At 40.3% G+C, this 21147-nt stretch overlaps 1 protein-coding gene across 1 annotated transcript in view; it reads right to left on the bottom strand.

Annotated features, from left to right (window-relative positions):
• Cpne8 (copine 8) overlaps window positions 1–21147 on the bottom strand; it is a 178238-nt gene that overhangs the window by 46261 nt on the left and 110830 nt on the right. Inside the window, exons 10-13 of the mRNA XM_041672522.1 lie at window positions 19759–19800; window positions 10526–10601; window positions 2151–2204; window positions 1072–1133 (exon numbers count right to left, since the gene is read on the bottom strand). Coding sequence (XP_041528456.1) covers window positions 1072–1133; window positions 2151–2204; window positions 10526–10601; window positions 19759–19800 — 234 coding nt within the window. The remainder of the gene's footprint in view (window positions 1–1071; window positions 1134–2150; window positions 2205–10525; window positions 10602–19758; window positions 19801–21147) is intronic.

Below are 21147 nucleotides of genomic sequence, written 5' to 3'. Positions count from 1 at the left end.
AAGAATACATTTTAAAAATAAAAATAAGTTAAAAAGGACAGTGACCTATTTAATTAGCAAATTTTTCAAAAAGGGACACTATTCTGTTTGGCAAACATTCATACACAGATGTTAGCAATGGGAGCCAGTACATCTTTTTAGCAATATAATCAATTCAAAATGAATGGTAAGAACATATTCCAGGTGATCTTGTAGCATCTCCTCTATGCGGTGAAATAAAGACATTCTTGTTGCAGTGTAGGAAAAACTGTAAACCATGCTTTTCTATAGTAGCCTTATTCTTATTTTTTTTCAAATGGATTTATTTGAAGTAAGTATCTGTCCTTGGTAGTTTTATGTCAACTTGACAAAAGCTAAAGTCATTTAAGAGGAGAAAACCTCAAATGCCTCCATAATACCAGGCTATAGGCAGGTTTGTTGTGTATGTCCTTAGTGATTGATGAGGGACGGCCCAGTCCATTGTGGGTGGTGCCATTGCTGGGCATGTGGCCCTGAGTTCTATTAGAAAGCAGCCTGAGCAAGTCATGAGAGCAAGCCAATAAGCAGGAACCCTCCAGGGCCTCTGCATCAGCTCCTGCCTCCAAGTTAAAGCTCCTACCTGACTTCCTTTGGAAACTCTTTCCCCTACAAACTGCTCTTGGTCACAGCATTCTGTGATAGCAATAGAAGCCCCAACTGAGAAAAAAAATGCAAAGGCTTGTGTTTCTGTGAAGGTCTGAAATAAAAATGCATCAATGTAGTCAAAAGCAGAGCCCAGGATAATGGCATAGCAGGTAAATGAGCCTGCTGCTAAGCCTAAGGCCTTGAATTTTATCCCTGGATTTTCCAGTGGGAAAGGACAGTACAAATTCTTACAAGTTGTCCCCTGAGTTTCCCCACGCAGGTTCTGTGGCATATGTGTACTGCCTTAGCACACATGCTAGCATTAAATAAATTACATATGCATTCATATTATATATACATATGTGTGTGTATATATAACATTCAAAGGTGGTTATCAACTTGCTCCTGTGGTCATGATGACGATCTATACAGAAAGAAATGCTGTGTGGGTTTTAGAAAACGACTTACCCTCCTTTAATATAGTCCAGGAAGGAGACTTCTGTTTCCACCAAGAAAGACAGTAAAGTTACCTAGAGAGGGATGGGGGAGGGGAAAATAAAGGGGAGGAGGGGAGGGAGGGAGAGAAAGAGAAGGAGGAAGAGAGAGAATCTGAATTACTTGTCAGAATTGACTGCAATCTCAGCGTGGACATGAACAGTTTTCTACTAAAGAGAATCTATTATTCCCTAACATTTTAAGATAACAAAAGACATTATTATTTATTAAAGCCTGCCAGGACGCGCATTTGAGGTTATGAGAAGGAAAGGGATGGAAGGCAGCCTTCACTATCTGACTCTCCGCGGTGACTGTGAAGAACAGCAGGGAAGTCACCTGCAGGGACACTGTGCTGTGTCCCACTGTGGATTAGATTAGGAAAGACAGAAGAGCTGGACAGCAGTAACAGCCACTTGTGGACTCGCCAAGGTGAGCTGTGCAAGAAATGGCCACTTCTGCCACTGGACTCCAATAAGGTCATCTAGTATTTGAACCATTACATCATGATTAGTGCAAAACTTTAAAAAAAAAATAAAGAAAACTTAAGGCTTTGTTTCTTCTGAGTAAAGTTAATTTTAGGAAAAATTACTTAGTTTTTTTTTTTATCTGAAAGTAGCATGCTCTTGATTTTCTCCATCTTTTGACTGCCCTTGCCCTGTGACCTAGGCCTGACCTCCTCTTAGCATCCCCAGGACTGATATTTGAGATTCCATCAGTGAGAGTACTGACCTCCTAGGTCAAGATTAGGAATCACTGAGGAATGCAGTCCTGAGCTTGGCCTTGGCTGGATTCACTGCACTGAATTCCACTGAATAGAGAGGTCAGAACAGCCCCTCAGCCTCCCACGGCAGAAACCAGCAGAGCCCAGGCGAGGCCTCTGACTCTATTCTCCAGAACCACCGTCCTAGGAAGACAGTGCTTCCAGCCCACGCCTTTGTTGTGAGTTGCTAAGTGACATAAATCTCATTCTGAGATTATCTCAGTACCATGCAAACTGTTAAGTCTGTTATGTCTTTCTGTGTCTTTAACCAATATTGTTAAAAACGACTTACAGTTCCTGAATTGGTATATTTCTTCTTTTTTCCTTTCTTTTTGGGGTTCACCACCTTGAAAAGCAAATCAAACAATTAAAACGTCAGCTTCCCCCAGATTACAAACACACGTGTTCCAGCTTGCTATGTTCACTTCCTGCACAATCTCAGGACAGCGCCTTTATGATAACTCTTGGGTAATCAGCCAAGTTCCTGTTAAAATCTCCAAACAAGTCCCTTGTTCCTGTAGCTTTCATTCACTTTGTTTAGATTACCTGGGATCATGCATATACTTCATGAAGATCTGTTTTGTGCATATGTTTGTGTTTATGCACATATGTGAGAGGAGTGATTGTGTGAGTGTGTGTTTGTGTGTGTGAGTGTGTGTGTGGCCGTCTGCCACACACATGGAGGTGCTGTGGGCAAAGCTTCCCCTTCAAGCTGAAACTCCAGCATGCCTGATCAGAACGTCACTGAGAGTGGAGAGCTGGTATGACAAAGCCAGAGAGTGCAGAGGTTCCTCATCTTGTGTTCTTGCTGAGGCCTTTTCAGGTTGAACTGGAATTCAAACTCCTTGATGGAAAATCCCAAGGAAAATTACCCCATTGTATTCTAAGACCCAAGGCCAAGATGCCCCAGCTAACTTGACTTCTGGGAAAGTGCTTGCTTCTTTGAAGATCCCTGTTGCTGCTGAGTAAGACAGCAGGCATTTGTAGGCAAGATGTAGTTCTTGTCTTAAAAAATCCTTTCCTCTGGATACTTGTGGCTACCCCTGGTCGCTGAATATGTAAGTGTAGTCCCAACTGGCTGGAATAAGGACTTTCAATTGGCTATACCCTGTGTCTGAGAAGTCGTCTCTGGTGCGCACCACAAAACGGTTGAGATGCTGCAAATCCAGAGCCCAGTTGTCTTGAGCCGTCTTTAATCCTCTCAATAGATGTTTGCTGGCCTTCACTGAACCTGACAGCTTTGTGGACATTGGGTGAATCAGTGTGGTTTGTATAAACAATGGTATGTATAAACAAGGCACTACTTATCCTTTGTGATCTTAACGTCTCAGACCCCCACCTTCCAACAAACACAAAACAAAGCATCCCGCCAACAGTGTCTAAGGATTACCATAAAGATGTTTTCCACTTGCCTGTGTCCCATGTCTCTATGCTTCCACCAAGATATTTTCTTTTTACTTTGCACTCAAACTTAATTTTTAGTAATAGCATATTGTTTTGGGAAACTGAATTTACTACTATTCACTGAGCCAACCTGCAACACTGTTTTTTTTTTGCATATTGTAGGAGATTCAACTCCATGCAATTAATAAAAAAACACTTTATTTATAGAATCTTATACAAACATTATTTAACATTAATATCAGGTCTACTAACGTATTCTTTTTCAAGTCTTCATTCACGACTTTCTCTGTTATTATAAAATCTTCATGAAACGTCATCCACTTTAGAACACAGAACCTGGGGAAAGCTGAATCTATGTTCCCAGGGCCATAGTCACTTAGATCTGACTCCAGAATTTTGAGGTGGGAAAACGGCCTCTGCAATGAGAGTGCTCGAAGAGACAGGAAGAGGGCACGGATGCTGTGGAGCTGGAATTACAGGCAGTTGGGGGTGCAGAGAATGAAACCCAGTTCCTTTGGAGTAGCAGCAAGTGCTCTGGACCACTGAGCCCTCTCGCCAGTGTCAGACATGTCATCTGGATTAAACAAGGCCTTCAAGATCAACTTATCTAAATAATAATAAATTCCTTGAAAAGAATAATAAACTGCAACCCAGCGGTGGTAGCAGACACTTGAAAAAAGATGAGACAGGAGGATTGTGAAATTGAGGCCAGTCTGGGTTACAAAACAGGAGAGATACCACTGTCCCCCCTAAAAAGGAAGCAAGGGAGGGAATAAAAAAAGGATAGAAAAAAGAAGGAAGGAAAAGATTATAGGTTGCTAAAGAAAATACCTAACTTACCCTTTATTAAAACTTAACAGCAAAAATAACCTAATGAGACATACCAACACAGCTACTGTTTATAATGTTATAATCACACATACAGGTCCAACACAGTAGCTGGTAGGGAAAGTCTTGGGGACATACTACGGAGGGCAATAGGTAGGGCTGAAAACTAGCAAAACCACAGAAAAGAAGCAACGAAAGAAAAGAAGCCATTCCCCATTTGGCTTCATACAATAAAGAGATCATGCTCAGGCCAGGTTGCAGAAAGAGATCCGAAACCTTCCCCCACCTGGGATTCATCCTAGAAACACATCATATGTGAGAAAAGCCTCAATGTACAAACAGGGGTAGCTGGAGCTGAGAAAAAATAAATGTCCTGTAAAGGGTCACACTCTTGGTAGCAACGCTTTTGGGCTTTTCTCTGACCTCACTAGTTCAGTCTAACAATATGTTTACTAAAAACCTCTGTTAAGTTTCAAATGAAAAGGTATATAAATATAATTGCAACAAGCAATAATATTCAAAATCTCATCTGTATGATTATAAAATGTCCTCATACATACTGAGTAAAGTCCTTCAGTGTGACTGCTTCTGAGCCACCCACGGTCCCATCAACAACCCCTTACCAATTCTCTGTAAGTAAGTACAATAACTCTTTGGTTCTGCTATTGAACCCTGATGAAATTAAACTTTGGTTTGTCATTAGAACCAGATAAAGAGGGAATAGACATTGCTCACTCCCCCCTCCCATGGGGAGATAACTCCAAAAGCAGAGAGAAAATTCATTTGTTAATGCTATTATGTCTCATTGTATTAAGAACAAAAAAATATCAAAAGATGTAAAGATGGAAGTTGTTTAAGTAAGGAAGAATTTATGTATGAAGATTAAGATGAATGGATATTTACAGTGTGAAAAATGAAAAGCTTTTGCAAGTTATTAAGGTCTAAGTAAGTTATATGAAGTATGTAAAGGATGAGACATAAAGATAATACATGGGACTTTAAGGTTTTCAAAACCGGACTCGCTGAACATAGCGGACAATGAGGACTACTGAGAACTCAAGAACAATGGCAATGGGTTTTTTATCCTACTGCACGTACTGGCTTTGTGGGAGCCTAGGCAGTTTGGATGCTCACCTTACTAGACCTGGATGGAGGTGGGTGGTCCTTGGACTTCCCACAGGGCAGGGAACCCTGATTGCTCTTTGGGCTGACGAGGGAGGGGGACTTGATTGGGGTAGGGGGAGGGAAATGGGAGGCGGTGGCAGGGAGGAGACAGAAATCTTTAATAAATAAAAAAATAAATAAAAAAGATCAATGATCAACAATTATAAAAACTGGTGAAAATATATGTCAAATCAAAGATAATTTAGAAATATTTTGCTGTTCAAATATTATCCAGTAGTGAAACGTACAGGACTGGTGTACTGTCTGGGTTACAATAACCATACTTGAAGGCTATTCTAATGTGGTCAAAGGGACTAAATGAGAAAGTATTTTTCCTTTGCCCTCAAAGGTCATTGAGGTCCAGAGGGACTGTAGGCCATCTCTAGAAACATCTACAACTGCGGAGAGTTGACTGTTCGGTTGTTCAGAGGGGCCTTGGAGCCCCACTCAATGAATGCTGATCCGGTGCTCAATCTACAAAAAGAATGCTAAACACACAGGAGAAGTTTCCTCAGAGATTCCAGGGAAAGCCACAGCCAGGCCAATCTAAGCCTTTGATTTATCCTTGCATAGACAGGCAACTATTAAGAGAGAGATTGGAGGCATCAGAGACTCCTCATGAATCCATGTGACTCCTGAGGACCGGACCCTCAACGGCCTTAGCAGTTTAAAAACAAAAAAAAAAAAAATTGTGGTTATCTACATAGTCTTAAACATCCAACAGGAGAGTATAGCAAAGATTAAAATGTTCAATGTGTTTCTCTGGCAATTCAAAGAATGACAGTTCTCAGACATTATTCAGATCCGCATGAAATGTTATCTGTACAACTACTTCTCATTAATGATTCTATCACACACACACACACACACACACACACACACACACACACACACACACCAGATATAAAACAGGATGTTGGCTTACATCAGTAACTACAGTATCTATGCATACCTGAGGAAAACAAGCCTGCCTATATTCTTAAGCACAGAGGCCAAACCTAAAAGCTGTATTCTGCAACTATAGAACAGTACCACTTTCTGGAAGAGCACTCCTCACGGTTATTATGTGTCAACCTATGCCGCAATTACATATTCCCTGATTAAAGAAGTTGGCTAGATACCCTGAAATCTAACTCACATATTTAGGAAATAATTCAGGACACCCAACTTGTATCCTTGGAACTTTTCTGGACAATTCTATAAAAATTCTATTTCTCTTTCATTTTCACTGAGTTCTCTTACAAAGTCTCCAGATGTTTGCTCCTTGTACAAAAGTCTGATATAACAGAAATGTAATTACAGTTGTCCTATCTACAGAGCTCCAGTATATGGTCCAAACAGCTGTCTAAATATATTTCACCATACTACACAAAATTCATGTTAATCATGATATTAAACTCTTAATGTTCTCCATGAGGCTGTAATAGAGGAGGTCCAACTGGCAATTCTGAATTTATGGTGATCAATGAAAAATATTTCAAGCTCTTCCACTAAACCAACGCCGTGATTTATAATGGACAGTGGTGACGACGATCAACCATTTTTGCCTATAACACCTATGACAAATATAGGTTTATTGCCTGTTCTCCAATAAGGGCAAACTGCCCCAACTATTTTCTTAAGTACATGCTTAGTGGGATTTAGAGTAGTCCCATAAGTCTGAACTTTATGTATTACAGATGCTACCTCACTCGAATAAGACAGTCCATGGATGTACACTGTTGTCACATGGTTGTATTATGCTCTGCATCTTTGCCATCTGTTAAGTTCTGCCACGGCCCCTTAGATGGACCCTCCTCTGAGGCAGTTTAACTGCTGTGCTTTCCACATCTCCCCTTTGGAAGTTTGAAGCACTTAAGAGAGATCTGTGTCCCAAGTTCCTAAAGAAGCTTGGGTGACCCCAGAAATGGTGGCTAATGAGTCGTCCATCTCATCCCTCTTCTTGCTACGCTGGGCATTGTTTTTCAGGATTCAGAACTACAACAGACAGACTGAAGGCCTCTTTGGATCTTAACCACTCTGTCTTACAAGCTCTCTGGAAAGCTTAAAGAAACCTCAGATCAGCTTAATATCTTTCAGTAACAACTTGATTCTTTGGCTACTGCAATGCTCCAACATTAATGAGGCCTAGACAGCCTGACTACTGCTGAGGATGAGCCTTGTGCCCTCCTCCAGGAACAATGCTGCTCCCACACCAACTAATCCTATCTGGTTCAAGATTGGTCTCAAAGATGCAGAGACCAGACAAAAATTCAGTGACAACCTTTTCCTATGAATGGCCTTTGGTTCCCTCCCATTTTGGCTCTTCCCCTTGAACACTCGATTCTCATTATCCTCATACTTACTGCTTTACCGTCTTTTACATGTTTTAATTACTGGAGCCACCTCCTTTAAAATAACCAGACTCCTGCTATACCTGAACAGGAAAATTCCACATAAACCTCCTAGTGACTCACAACTCTATGACAGCTCTATTACTCCCTGATGCATCTGCAAGATGACCTTTTGGATGCAGTGGAGGAGCTCTGCCTGCAAGGAACCCTCGACTTTCAGACACAGTTCTTTACATTGGTCCTCTATTCCTTTTCTTCCTTCCCTTCAGTGCTCTAGATCCCTTGTTGTTTCTGCTAGCTTGCGTTGGTGTAGCACTTCTGGGAGTGGGAGTTTTCACTGTTCACCTGAATGACTTGACTTGAAAGGAAAGCTTTCTCCTGGCAGCATTCTGTTACCTCACCTGTACTACAGTCCTTGGCTTCAAACATTGCCACCCTTCCTTTGCTCCTGTTAGAGTGCTGCCTCCTCTCTAAGGCAAGGTGAAATATTCTCTTCACTGGTCACAAACCCCACCGTGATCATTCTCTGCGCTCTGCTCTTCCCTGTCCTCTTAATCTCCACACAGGAGAGCTGAGTGCCCATCTTAAACAGAACTGACCAGCTCTTGGAGGAGGCTGGTTCTACTAACTCACCCAACAGCTGGGCCTGACTGACCACTAAGGCTCAGCATTCTGTGATGGCCTCACCCCTGGTGGGGAATATTATTTTTAAGATGTGTTATGTTTAGTTCATGTTGCATTTGTTTAATTCTGTGAAGCTGTGTTTCTGTGCCTGTCTAAAACACCTGATTGGTCTAATAAAGAACTGAATGGCCAATAATGAGGCAGGAGAGAGAAATAAGTGGGGATGGCAGGCAGAGAGTATAAATAGGAGAAATGAGGAAGAGGAGAAGCAATGACAGAACAGGAGGCGAAGGATATCAGGAGCTACCACCCAGCCACCAAGTCATCCAGCCACCCAGCCACCCAGCTACCTAGCCGGTCAAGGAGTAAAAGGGAGAGTAAGATATCTAGAAGTAAGAAAAGGAAAAAGCCCAGAGGCAAAAGGTAGTCGGGATAATTTAAGAAAAACTGGCTAGACACAAGTCAAGCTAAGGCCAGGCATTCATAACTAAGGATAAGCCTCTATGTGTGATTTATTTGAGAGCTGGGTGGTGGCCTCCTCCATCAAAAAGTGAAAAGAATAAATAGCAAAGACAACCAGCAACACATCCCTTCAATGGTATGGATCCATATTCCTCTCATGCTACAGCCTTACACAATGTCCCTCCCCTTCCCAGGTCCTATATCCATACAGACCTCCCAACACAACCAAGCCTTTTAACATCGCCTACTATTTCCACAATCCTAAGTGGTGAGCTATTGCTCTCCTCCAACTTAACAACTCTATTAGCCTCCTTCCCATTCTGGCCCTGCTCACCCCTGCCAAATACCCCCAGGCCCTTGAGACACAATATGAATCTTTCACTTGTCCTATCCATGGACACCCACCCCCTCTCACCAGCTCCTCTCTGTCTCTCCCACTTCTGCTCTTCTTGCTCTGCCTTCACCTTCCCGGGTAATCTGTGCTTCACTCTGTAACCCAAACTTTCCATCTCAGTTTTCTAACTTCTTAGACGTGTCTGTAGAAGGGCATGATGGCATTAACATAATTCGCTGCAGTTGATCCAGTTAAGGTTCTCCTACTGTGATTTGAAGTCAACCCAACCTATGCCCCTTAGATCCTGGGGACATCAATGGGTTATGAAATACCACACAGTAAACTTTGAACATATCTACTCACAACTAACATTATACAGATTATGAAGATTGGATTTATATACTCTGGAGAGCACACACACACACACACACACACACACACACACACACACACCAAACATTAAAGAAAAAGAGGCCAGACATTACAAATTTGGGAGAGAGTAAAACTGAGAGGAATCAGAGAGAGGACTCAGAAAGTGGAAAATTATGTTAATTATATTTTAACTTCAGAAAAGGAAAAGAAAAATGTTTCCAAGGATGGAGAGGTGACTTGGTGGTTAAGAGCCTTACTGCTCTTCCAGAGGATCCAGGTTCTGGTTTAAGCACTCACACCAGACAACTCACAACAACCTGCAATCCCAATTCCTGGGCATCGACAACCTTTTCTGACCTCTCTTCGGGTACATGCACACACAAACTCACAGACATATGCTTAAATATGAATTAAAAATAAGTAAAATGAAATGAAAGAAAAGCTTCTTAGGCAAATCTTAGAAGTTCAAGATAAATAAACCATGTGACTTAAGAGTGAGAATAAAACAGAACCAATTGTCTGCAGGACTCCAGGGCTTTGGGAATTCACCTAACCGGAGCAATGAGGGAATGAAGGAAGGACAGACACACAGACAGGCATAAAGAAAGGCAGGGTGAGAAGGGTTGTGCTTGATCTGATGGAGGACACCAACCGCAGCAGCAACCCAGAAACCTCAGCAGGTTTATTTTACACATCAGAATCAAGGAGACAGGTTTAGCTAATCTCAGTAGGAGCCCTCTGGAGTGGAGCTGTCTCAGACTGCAGTTGTGTTGGAGAAGGAAGCCATGGTTGAAAGTTTCTGCTTACACTGTCAACATTTGTACTGGGACAAGAGGAAGGCTTTGCCACCACTCAACAATACGCAGTCACTCACGGCTTAATGTGTTCTCCACAAATACCTTCATTTAACAGGTCATCTAAACCAACCAATTAATTAAAGAAACAAGTAAAATAATATTAATTAAAGAAACAAATAGATCCAATGAATTTATAAATGTATGTGTGTATATACTCCCTCATACACACACACACACACACACACACACACACTTGCATGTTCTCATTTAATCTTTGGCAATTACCTTTAGAAAGCAGTGCAAAGCAAAAACTGCTTACCACAGGAAGTCAGTAGTAAAGGCTTCTTACCTCATAGACGTTGAATTGTGACTGTCCTCTGGAAAGTTCCCGATAGCTTGTTGTAAATTCTCCAATGAAATCATGACTGAAAGTGGGAGGAGAAAGAAGTATGTGGCACCAGGCTTGTTCAATTCTCATTCATTTATCAAAACATTTTACATAAGAACTGTTTATTGAGTTTGAAAACTGTCTAATATCTCAATGAATACAACTATATAATTTAGGCAGTCTCTTGAGAGACTGATATACAATTTCATTATCCCTTAATCTAAAATTTAAAATCAATAATATTTCATTAATAATCAATTATTCAACTTACACACCAAAATTAGTACTTGAAACAGGAATAATAGTTTTAATGATTTTCACCTCGAAAGCAAATGATAATCCTGTGTTATCCAAATGATTAACTATTTCACTAAGTTTAAACCATACTGCTGAGAAATTCGTTACTGACAATGGATCCTCAGGCAACTGTAATTCACCAAAAGAAGAACATGTCTATTAGAGGAACTAGAGAGTACGGTCAGTTTGACAGAATTTGGAAACACCTGAAGACGGCCCTCTGAGCATGCCTGAGGAGGAGCATCTTGATTGTGCAGGTTGTGGTGGGAGGACTCACCCACTGTGGGTGGAACAATTCCCTAGGTGTGTTGTGGAGTGAAAGCAGGGAGAAGGAGCTGTGCAGCAGCCTGCCTGCACTGCTCAACACCTCTGGCTGACGAGGTCATATGACCAGCTGCTTCAATCCCCTGTCACCACGATTCCCCAGCCATAATAGCCTGTCTCTTAAACTGTGAGTGAGATTCAGTCCTTCTCCCTTATGTGGCTTTTCACAGTAACTGGAAAGGAGTCTAAGACAGGAGCTAAAGGATTATAATAAACAAAAATAGTTTTTGTTTTGTGTCACAGTACTCGCAAGCTGTTCATTGTCATAAATCAATGTCCCCATAAGCCCTATGGGAATTTACTGTTTAGCTGTGAACCTCTTAAAAAGCCATGGCCTTTCCCGGTGACCAGTAATAAGTAATGAACAACTGTATTTAACCAACCAAAATTATTTTTATTGAACTGTTAGGTTTTTCTCTGCTCTCCTTTCTTCCTCCCCCATCCTCTTCTACACTCTCCCATGATCCCCACGCTCCCAATTTACTCAGGAGATCTTGTCTTTTTCTGCTTCCCATGTAGATTAGATGTTTCTTTTAGGGTCTTCTTTGTTGTCTAGGTTCTCTGGGATTGTGTATAACCATTTTGGAAATCAGTATGGTGATTTCTCAGAAAATTAGAAAACAACCTACCCCAAGACCCAACAATAACTTTGGGTATATATCCAAACGAGTCTCAATCTTACAAGGACATGGGCTCAACTATGTTCATAGCACCATTGTTTGTCACAGCCAGATCCTGGAAACAACCTAAATGCGCCTCAACCAATGGATAGATAAAGAAGATGTGGTACATTTACACAATGGCAAAAATAATGCCATCTTGAAATCTGCAGGCAGATGGATGGATCTAGGAAACATCATATTGAGTAAGATAACTCAGACTGAGAAAGACAGATATAATATGTATTCACTCATAAGCGACTTTTAGACATAAAGCAAAAAAAAAAAACAGTCTGTATTTCACAATCCCAGAGAATCTAGACAAAAATTCTTTTCTGAAGGTAAGATCTTGAAGGAAAAAAAGCTAACTAAAATCAATTACATAAAATTTTATCACAAGAGAATGTTTTCTTTTTTATTTTATTTAAATATTTTTTTTCATTTATTTTACCTACCAATCACAGTTTCTCCTCCCTCCTCTCCTTCTAGTACCCCCCCACATGTCACATCTACCCCCCCCCCTTTCACTCCTCTTTCTCCTTCTCCATCTAGAAAGGGGCCTCCCATGAACTTGAACAAAGCATGGCACACCAAGTTGAGGCAGGATCCGAGCTCCTCTTCTTGTGTAAGGCTGGGCAAGGAAATCAGGTTTCCAAAAGCCAGCTAAGTGCTGGGGACAGGTTGTGATCTCACTGCTAAGAACCTTACAAATCATTTGAGGTGTAACTCATTTTGATATTCAGCATCCCAGTTCTGCTTACATGAAAGATCCTGCACTTATAAACCATTGTTTTATGTGGGGTCTCCTTTTTAGAGCAGCCTAATCTTGACTGCAGATTTGGATTTACATACATACATATATCAAAGGAGAGTGCTGGAGCTAGTAGTATGTTATGATGAAATCCCTAGAATCCAGTCTCTCAACTCACACTGGCCTGGGTCTGAAAAAGCATGGGATAAAACCGGACTTGCTGAACATAGAGGACAATGAGGACTACTGAGAACTCAAGAACAATGGCAATGGGTTTTTGATCCTATTGCACGTACTGGCTTTGTGGGAGCCTAGGCAATTTGGATGCTCACCTTACTAGACCTGGATGGAGGTGGGTGGTCCTTGGACTTCCCACAGGGCAGGGAACCCTGATTGCTTTTAGAGCTGATGAGGGAAGGGGACTTGATCGGGGGAGGGGGAGGGAAATGGGAGGCGGTGGCGGGGAGGAGGCAGAAATCTTTAATAAATAAATAAATTAGAAAAAATAAAAAGTACACAACAGGACTTTGGTTCTGGTACTTTGTTTTTTTCTACATTTCCTATGATATTTGGATAAATGAAACGATTCTTTTAACCATGGGAAATACAACTTCATACCCACAATGTCTTTTTTAAAAACCTTGCAATTCTCTTGAGTCCTAGTGATTCTATTTAGAACCCAGCCTCTTTCCCGTGCACCCTTCAGGTATCTGAAATAGTAACCATGGAGATGAAAGCGTGGAAGCACCTCAAAAGCTGTGATGCTGCTAAGTGTGAGCCAGCCTGTAACACTGAGCTCCCACTAAACATCGGTGGGAAAAGGGAATAGAGACCTGACATGCACTGCCTGGGTCTATCTGCATTTGGCCAAGGTTTTCAATTAAGTATTCAGACCCTGATTGTCAGCATGCCACTTCTGCCACTCGACACTTATCACACATTTGACATAGAGAAGCAATGATTACTAGTCTCAAGCAAATGGAATTAGGTAATCCAGACTCAAATTCAGGAGCAGCTACCTACAAAAAGCCATTCTGATAGAGTGGAACATCTGTACCCAATCACACTAATTACCTAACTGAGCACACACTGATACAACTATACAGAACTCACGGTAGAACTCACTTGCTAAGAAGGGGTCTTTAATACTTGGGTGTTTTGAGCCACATATATTTGTTACTTTTTACAAAACTGAGAAATGTATGATAGGTGACAAACTGTTTGTTCTCAGTGATAGCAATGTACCTTTGAAGCTGCTGAACTGGGTGACCTTTTCTGAATGATGCGCGCACATTCTAAAACAAAGAGGAAAATTTTCTTCTTTGCGTTACTTACTACAGAAGGTAGAGCAGACTCAGAACGACCAATCCGGTGTGTGCTCACTCATAAGTGGATAATAGATGTAAAGCAAAGGCTAACCAGACTACAATCCAAAGCTCCAGAGAAGCTGGGTAATAAGGAGGACCCTAAGAGAGACACATGGATTGCCCCGGGAAGGGGAATTAGATGAAATCTCGTGGGTAAACTGGGGGAATGAATTGATAAAGGGAAGGGGATTCAAGATGAGAACAAGAGTGAATGTGATGGTGGAGGGGAGAGAAGGACAGAGTGGGAGAGCAATGAAAGAGAGATCTTGATAGAGAAAGCCACACTGGGGTTAGGGAAAAACCTGGTACTAGGGAAATTCCTAAGAATCCACATAATGACCCCAGTTATCCAACAATAGTGACCCAGTATTGCTATCTTAGCAATAGTGGAGAGGAGCCTGAACTGACCTTACCCCGGCACCAGATTGGTGAATATCCCAACTATCATCATAGAACCTTCATCCAGCAAATGAAACTTATCTTACTGACAAGGACCCATAGAGAAAAGTATCCAAAGAAAGAAGACGAGGTAAGAAACAGGTGCACTATCTTATGATCTGACTTTAAACCTAAATTAATCAGAAGAGATAAAGGACACTGTGTTCCAATCAAGACAACAGTTAACCGAGAAGATATTGCAATTGGAGACAGATGATTAAAATCTCAACTACAGTGTTTTATAAAAAGCATACTTCCAGACTTCAAGACACAGATGAAAACAACTCAGTCATAGTAGGCGACTTGAATTCCACCCTTTCTCCAACAGACAGATCATTAGGACAAAAAATAAACAGAGAAGCCTCCAGATAAATGACATTGTATATCCAATGCATCTACCTACAGGTATCTATAGAACATTCCACCCAAGCACCAAAGAATGTACACTCTGCTCCAAAGCCCACAGGAGAGTCTTTAGAACAGACTTCATACCGAGTACTAAACAAATCTCAACAGGAAAGAAGAACTGAACTAACTCTATGTATCCAATCTGACCACAACGAAACAAAGATGGACATTGGCAGCAGAAGAATCTCGAGAAATGACATAAATTCACGGGGATTAAACAACATAGTCCAGAATAATGAATGGTCGGAGAAGATAGTAAGAGAAAAATGTTACGAAATTCCCAAATGAGGAAGCGACAGCCAAATTAATCACAGTGGAAGCTTCCCCAGAGATAAAATTCCAGTGTGCTAAAGATAATTGCGATACTGTCACTAACTGAAGGGGAGGGGAGAATGGGGAGATTCACAAACATCCACGAGGGTTGAATGCGCATCAGGAAGGTCTCAGCTGATTCAGATGTTCCTTTCAGGTGTGAAACCGACACAACCACTGGGTGCAAGAACACAGAGGCCCCTTACCTTAAAGTCCTGCATGAACAGTAAGAAGAAACAGTACCCTAAACCCAGTGAGCTTGCAGATAGCATGGAAGACCCAGCAGAAAGAATTCACTAAGTGTGCGAATAAGCGGAGGATTGTGTGACTCTAGATACCCAAGGAAAGTTTGCCTGTGGTTAATGACATTTCAACAGGGTCTGGACAGAAAATCTATGCATGACCTGAGCAACACTTTCTTGGTAGGGAAGACACTAGGAAAGATCTGTCAGCACGGCACGGCAGACCAGCGCACTGTGCAGATGAAGACTGAGGAATTTGCTGATACCTTAGCAGAACAGCAGTGTGAAATGTTTATGCAATTTTCTGAAAAAAAATTATTAAAATGTAAGGACTCCAAAGCCTTTCAAGGTAGACAGAAAGATTGAAAAACAAATTAAATATAATTAGAAGATTTTACATAAAGATTAAATTCTTCAGTTAAGTTACTATACCAGGTCAACTGTTTAACATGTAAGTACTCAATGACAATTTATTCCAAAATTAATTGAACAGATTTTGCATTGACTCATTTAAATAAGTAAAGATGTTCCAGAGTTAAAAATTGATTAAGAATCTAATGCACACATAATTAAAGCAACCCATTTTGAGTATGATAATTACAAATTAAAAGGTCAGGGAACAGAAAGTCACATGCTACATTTGAAAGAAAAAAATAGACCTAAGTAGATAGCATAGAAAGGTAGATATGCCTCAGTAACATTCAGTTTATGAAATTCGGTTTATTGACGTTGAAAAAAAATACCTCAAAGCTTGTGACCTGCATACACAGGATAGTAGGATTAACTGCAAGCGAATAACAGACTAATTTTAGGAGAAGATTAGAGACAGTGAATGAGGAAATTGAAAATAAAAGAGGAAAACATGAAAGATGTATAAAATGTTCTCCTAAGTGAGGTTGCACATCTTATGTTAAGCACAAGTAAGGTTCTTAAACCCTGAGTTTAAGAGGACGCAATCGCAGAACAGCAACCTTCCACAGGCTTAGCAAAACCCACTAAAGGAAACAGACCAGCAGACCTACCATTGTGTAGCCTTTCACAGATGAAGTGTGTACTTATAATAAATGCCATTATTTGATAGAATGCAGTGGTCACCATGACACTTAACACTCCCTGTGTAACAGTTGGAAGCTGGGATGGGATGATTGGCAGATCACTGGCTCTGTCTTTCATCAAATCATCATGCTGCAGTAGCAACTGCCTCCTTAGTCACCTCCGGCAATCAGTCACATATTACAGCCCTGTGGATTTTATGCAGAACGATCCTATTAATGGGCCCCAATTTTGAAGCAAACTAAATTCAGCTGAAGTGACTTCTAGGGAAGTGGGGCTTTGCAAGGACGTCCCCACTACCGGTTTTATGACCCAGACAAGCCTGTTCCTTAGCATTTTTTTTAAAATTTATTTATTAAAGATTTCTGTCTCTTCCCTGCCACCTCCTCCCATTTCCCTCCTTCTCCCCCAATCAAGTCCTCCTCCCTCATCAGCCCAAAGAGCAATCAGGGTTCCCAGCCCTGTTCGTGGGAGCCTAGGCAGTTTGAATGCTCACCTTAGGAGACCTGGATAGAGGTGGGCAGTCCTTGGGCTTCCCACAGGTCAGGGAACCCTGATTGCTCTTCGAGCAGATGAGGGGGGGGGGGGGACTTGATCGGGGGAGGGGGAGGGAAATGGGAAGCGGTTGTGGGGACGAGGCAGAAATTCTTAATAAATAAATAAATTAAAATAAAAAAAAAAAAAAAACAAACAAAAACAGGTAACTACATTTCTCCTACTCCAGACTGGTTCTGGACAGTAAATTCAATGTGAACTACTTAGCAATATTCTTTCATATACTTCCTACCCGCAAGGCTTTTCTCACAGGAGGAAATCCCAGGTCCCAGGTCTACTTGAAGTTCCCATTCTGGGGACATTATTATGACATAGTCACCTGTAGTTCCCTTATGAGTAATTGTGGGCAATCAATTGATCAAGGGTCTTCACTGAAAGCTTTGAATTGAAGTATCCCCTCTAGACTACATGCACTAGTCTTGAATGGTTAAATGTCCACACCAAGTAATACACAGAGTTCTCAGGTTATTCATTTGTCCTGGGGATTAGACTCAGGGTTTTAGAGCTAGCCTATTGCTCAATTTTTAGGCAATTTATTTACTTTTATTTCTTATTTTGAGACAGGATCTCATTAATTGCCTGAGGGCTTTGAAGTAACTATGGCCCAGACAGGCCTCAAACTTGGCATCTTTCTGTTACCACCTTCTGAATAGTTAGAATTACAGAAATGGAAACCATGCCCAAGTGGTATAATGTTTCATATAATTCACATCCTATAAATGATGTCACAGTCAAAACAATGCTACACAATGAGGCAGCCCCAGCACATGGTTCTCTAAGGATCTTGAAACACAATGAGTCTGAACTGGGCTGCTCTCTAAGCATAAGAAACATGTCAGATTTTAAAGAATGTGTTAAGAGTGCACTTTCTACTTTAATCATTTAAACATTGCTACAGTAATTCTGTTACTAAAAGGTAACATTTTATGTACTTAATATTAAATCATTATTACATTGAAGCTGCTGATTTACATTTACTTCCTAGTGTTGCCAAAAGAAAATTGAAAATTATCCATGTGGTTTGGTGTGGTGGTTTGAATAGGTATGGCCACCATAGACTCATGTGTTTAAAACACTTGGTCCATAGGAAGTGGTACTATTAGGAGGTATGGCCTGTTGAAGGAAGTGTGTCACTGCAGAGGGGGACTTTATGGTCTTATGTGCTCAAGCTACACCCAGTGTGGCACACAGTCTCCTCTGCTGTCTGCTAATCAAAATGTAGAACACCCAGCTACCTCTCCAGTACTGTCTGCATGCAAACCACCATGTTCTGTCATGACCATAAAGGACTAAACCTCTGAAGCTAAAAAGCTAGTCCCAATTAATGTTTTCCTTTATAGACCATGCTTCATAACAAAAGAAACCCAAACTAAGACACTTGAATTATTTTCTTGGAACCATGCTAGTCCAAACTGTTCAAAATAAAAGATGGTCCACTGGGCTGAGCATGGTGATACAAACTTTTAATCTTCATACTCAAGAGGCAGAGGCAAAGAGAGTTCTCAGAGCGTGAGGCCAGTCTGATCTAAATAGCAAGTTCCAGGTCAACCAGAACTATGTAGTAGCTCAAGAACAAAGAAAAACAAAATAAAACACTCATAATGTTTTTGTTAAAAGAAACATCAAAATTTCTGGGCATTACAAAAAATACAAAATGAGAGGGGTACAGAATTTCAGACATTAAAGATAGCAGAAAGGAAACACAACAGAGTCCTTTTGATCATTAATTACAGTGTTGTAAAGCATGTATGTCATATTTGGAAGCTGTTGGATAAATAAACGCACTTGTAGTACAACTGTTATTATCCCACACAGAACACAGGCTATCAACTGGCATAATGACCTGTATGATGATTATTATTTAATCATAAAATTAACATCTGAGTTTCATTATCTGTATTATTTTGTTATAACATGTTTTCAAATCTCATTAGTTATTTGAGAGTATTAGTGAGAATTTAATAAATAATTTACTTTAGCCTTTTTATAAGTCATTCATAAATTGAGTATTCAGATAAAATTTAAGCAGCTACTTCTTGGTACACGTATGATATAAAAATATGCATTAGCATTTTATTTCAAAACGCTGATCTGTATTTTAAATGAAGGTAAAGACACTTTGTCCTAGAACTAAAAGGAACTCTTAAAAGATTGCAACATCTTTCACCAATCTGTTCACATAATTTATTCCCAAGGAATATTTAACTTTCTCCCTAAAGATCTTTTCTTCTTCTAACCTCATCGTTTGTATTTTCAGTCTTCTGGGATTCAAATCTTTTCTTTGATTCTAAATCTGATCACTCAAAAATCGATAATCACTGGGGAGGTACTTCAACAGTGCTCGTCATGTGTAAGGTTCAGGCTTTATTGCCACCATCATAAAAAAATAGTGTGGGTTTTTTTAAAATATATTTTAGATTGTGTGTGTGTGTGTTTGCGTTCCCTTGAGTGGCATGTCAAACACTTTATAGGATCCTTCACAGAACCTCTAAGCTGGAACAATGGAGATCTCTATTCTGGAGCTGTGAAAACAGATGCCTGTGTGTTGAACACATTATCAAAGCATCAAGGCCAATCATGAAACCCTTATTGTAAATGAAGAAACACTGCATTGTAGTCTCAAAATTGAAGAAAATATATTGCTTTTAAAATCACACGTAAACCCATCAGTAATGTCCTTTGAAGCAGAAAACCATGCGCCTAAAGAAAACATCAGTGTCATCTGCACACAGTCTGCTTGGGCTGCATTAAAGTCTCAGAAACAGGATTGACATACATGAGGCCTTACCTCCCATCTCGGTCCCAGTCATAGACTTCTACTTTGATTGTTCTGCCAGGAGGAAAATATACATAAGAAAGTGGTTTAAATAAAATAATATGATCCAATAATATAATATTCAAACAATATGATCTGAATCTATAAAATAAAATTCAGCCAGTTGTTCTTAGAGAATATAGGCTTACAAGTTTCACAAATTAAATTGAAGTTGATTTAGCTAATTTCATTACTGCCATTAAATTTACATCTTAAAGTTAGTTTCAAAAATCTCTGTTAATCCTCCAATGCACGGAGAAAGCAAGGTGGACAACATAACTTCTCAGTGGAAGACAGGCCCACTTCTTCCCTCTTGGAGACCACTGTCACAGCACATATTTCTCAAATCCACACGGATTAGAGTCACCTGGAGACCTTATCACAATGAAGCTTACTAGACGGCTTTCCCAGAGCTTTTGGTTCAACAGGTCTGAGGTGAGTCTGGAAACCTTAACTTTTAACAAGGTGAGCTGGTAGCACCGACAATACTCATCAGAAAACATAAGAAATGCTTTCTTAGGGTAAGAATGAACCAGTTCAATAAAGTTAGCCTCACCTACCAATGATGATATCAAATGTTTAAAAGTAAACAAGATAATTCGCTACCAGTTCTCAGCATGGTATTTGTTAATAGAATCAAGCACTCGACACTGAGCCATTGGAAGTAGGCATTCATGGCCGGGTTGAGCTACATGGCAAGGCCCTGTCTCAACATTACATAAAAGACAATCTTTTATTTTTTACTAACATACAAGTAGTAAGACTAGTAAAACAACAGAAAGACTGAACTTTTATTTATTTATTTATATACTTTTAGTTTTGATTCTATAGAGATTTTTACATAATAGTTTCCAAAATTTTTCAATATTATAAACCTTCAAGTATGCTGGAAGGGTTAGGGTGCTGGGTGGACCTTGCTAAAATGCCTTCTTTGTGTATGTAGGGCCTGTATGAGCCCAGGAGCCCAGTTATACCCAAGTGACAGCAATCTAGCCAATGTCCTGTCCATGGCAAGCACCTATGTGCCACACTCTAGCAGCGTGGGCCACTGAGGTGATGGGCAGCCTGGGGCAATGAGAATTTAGGAACCACATTTAAATAGTAAGTTACAAATTTAATAACTTTTGATCTATTTTTAGCACCTAACACATGTTTATCTTGGGAAAAACAGTCCAATTAATTAAGCTTTAATTAGTAAAAATTTTATCTATTCCCCAAATCATTATGGAATTAGGCCATGTTGCTTGAATTTTTTTAAAAAAATAATTCCATGCTTTTGTAGAAAAAATATGGGGTTTTTTGAGGGTAAAGAAACCACTTTCAGAAAAATACGATGTGGTTTATATTCCAGTTCCACAGACC

The sequence above is a fragment of the Microtus oregoni genome, unplaced genomic scaffold (assembly GCF_018167655.1).
Source record: "Microtus oregoni isolate MIOR12 unplaced genomic scaffold, Mior012 000022F_ref0000154, whole genome shotgun sequence".
NCBI classification, from domain to species: Eukaryota; Metazoa; Chordata; class Mammalia; order Rodentia; family Cricetidae; genus Microtus; species Microtus oregoni.
Note: the sequence above shows the minus strand (reverse complement) of the source record. Positions and strands in the feature narration are given on the sequence as shown.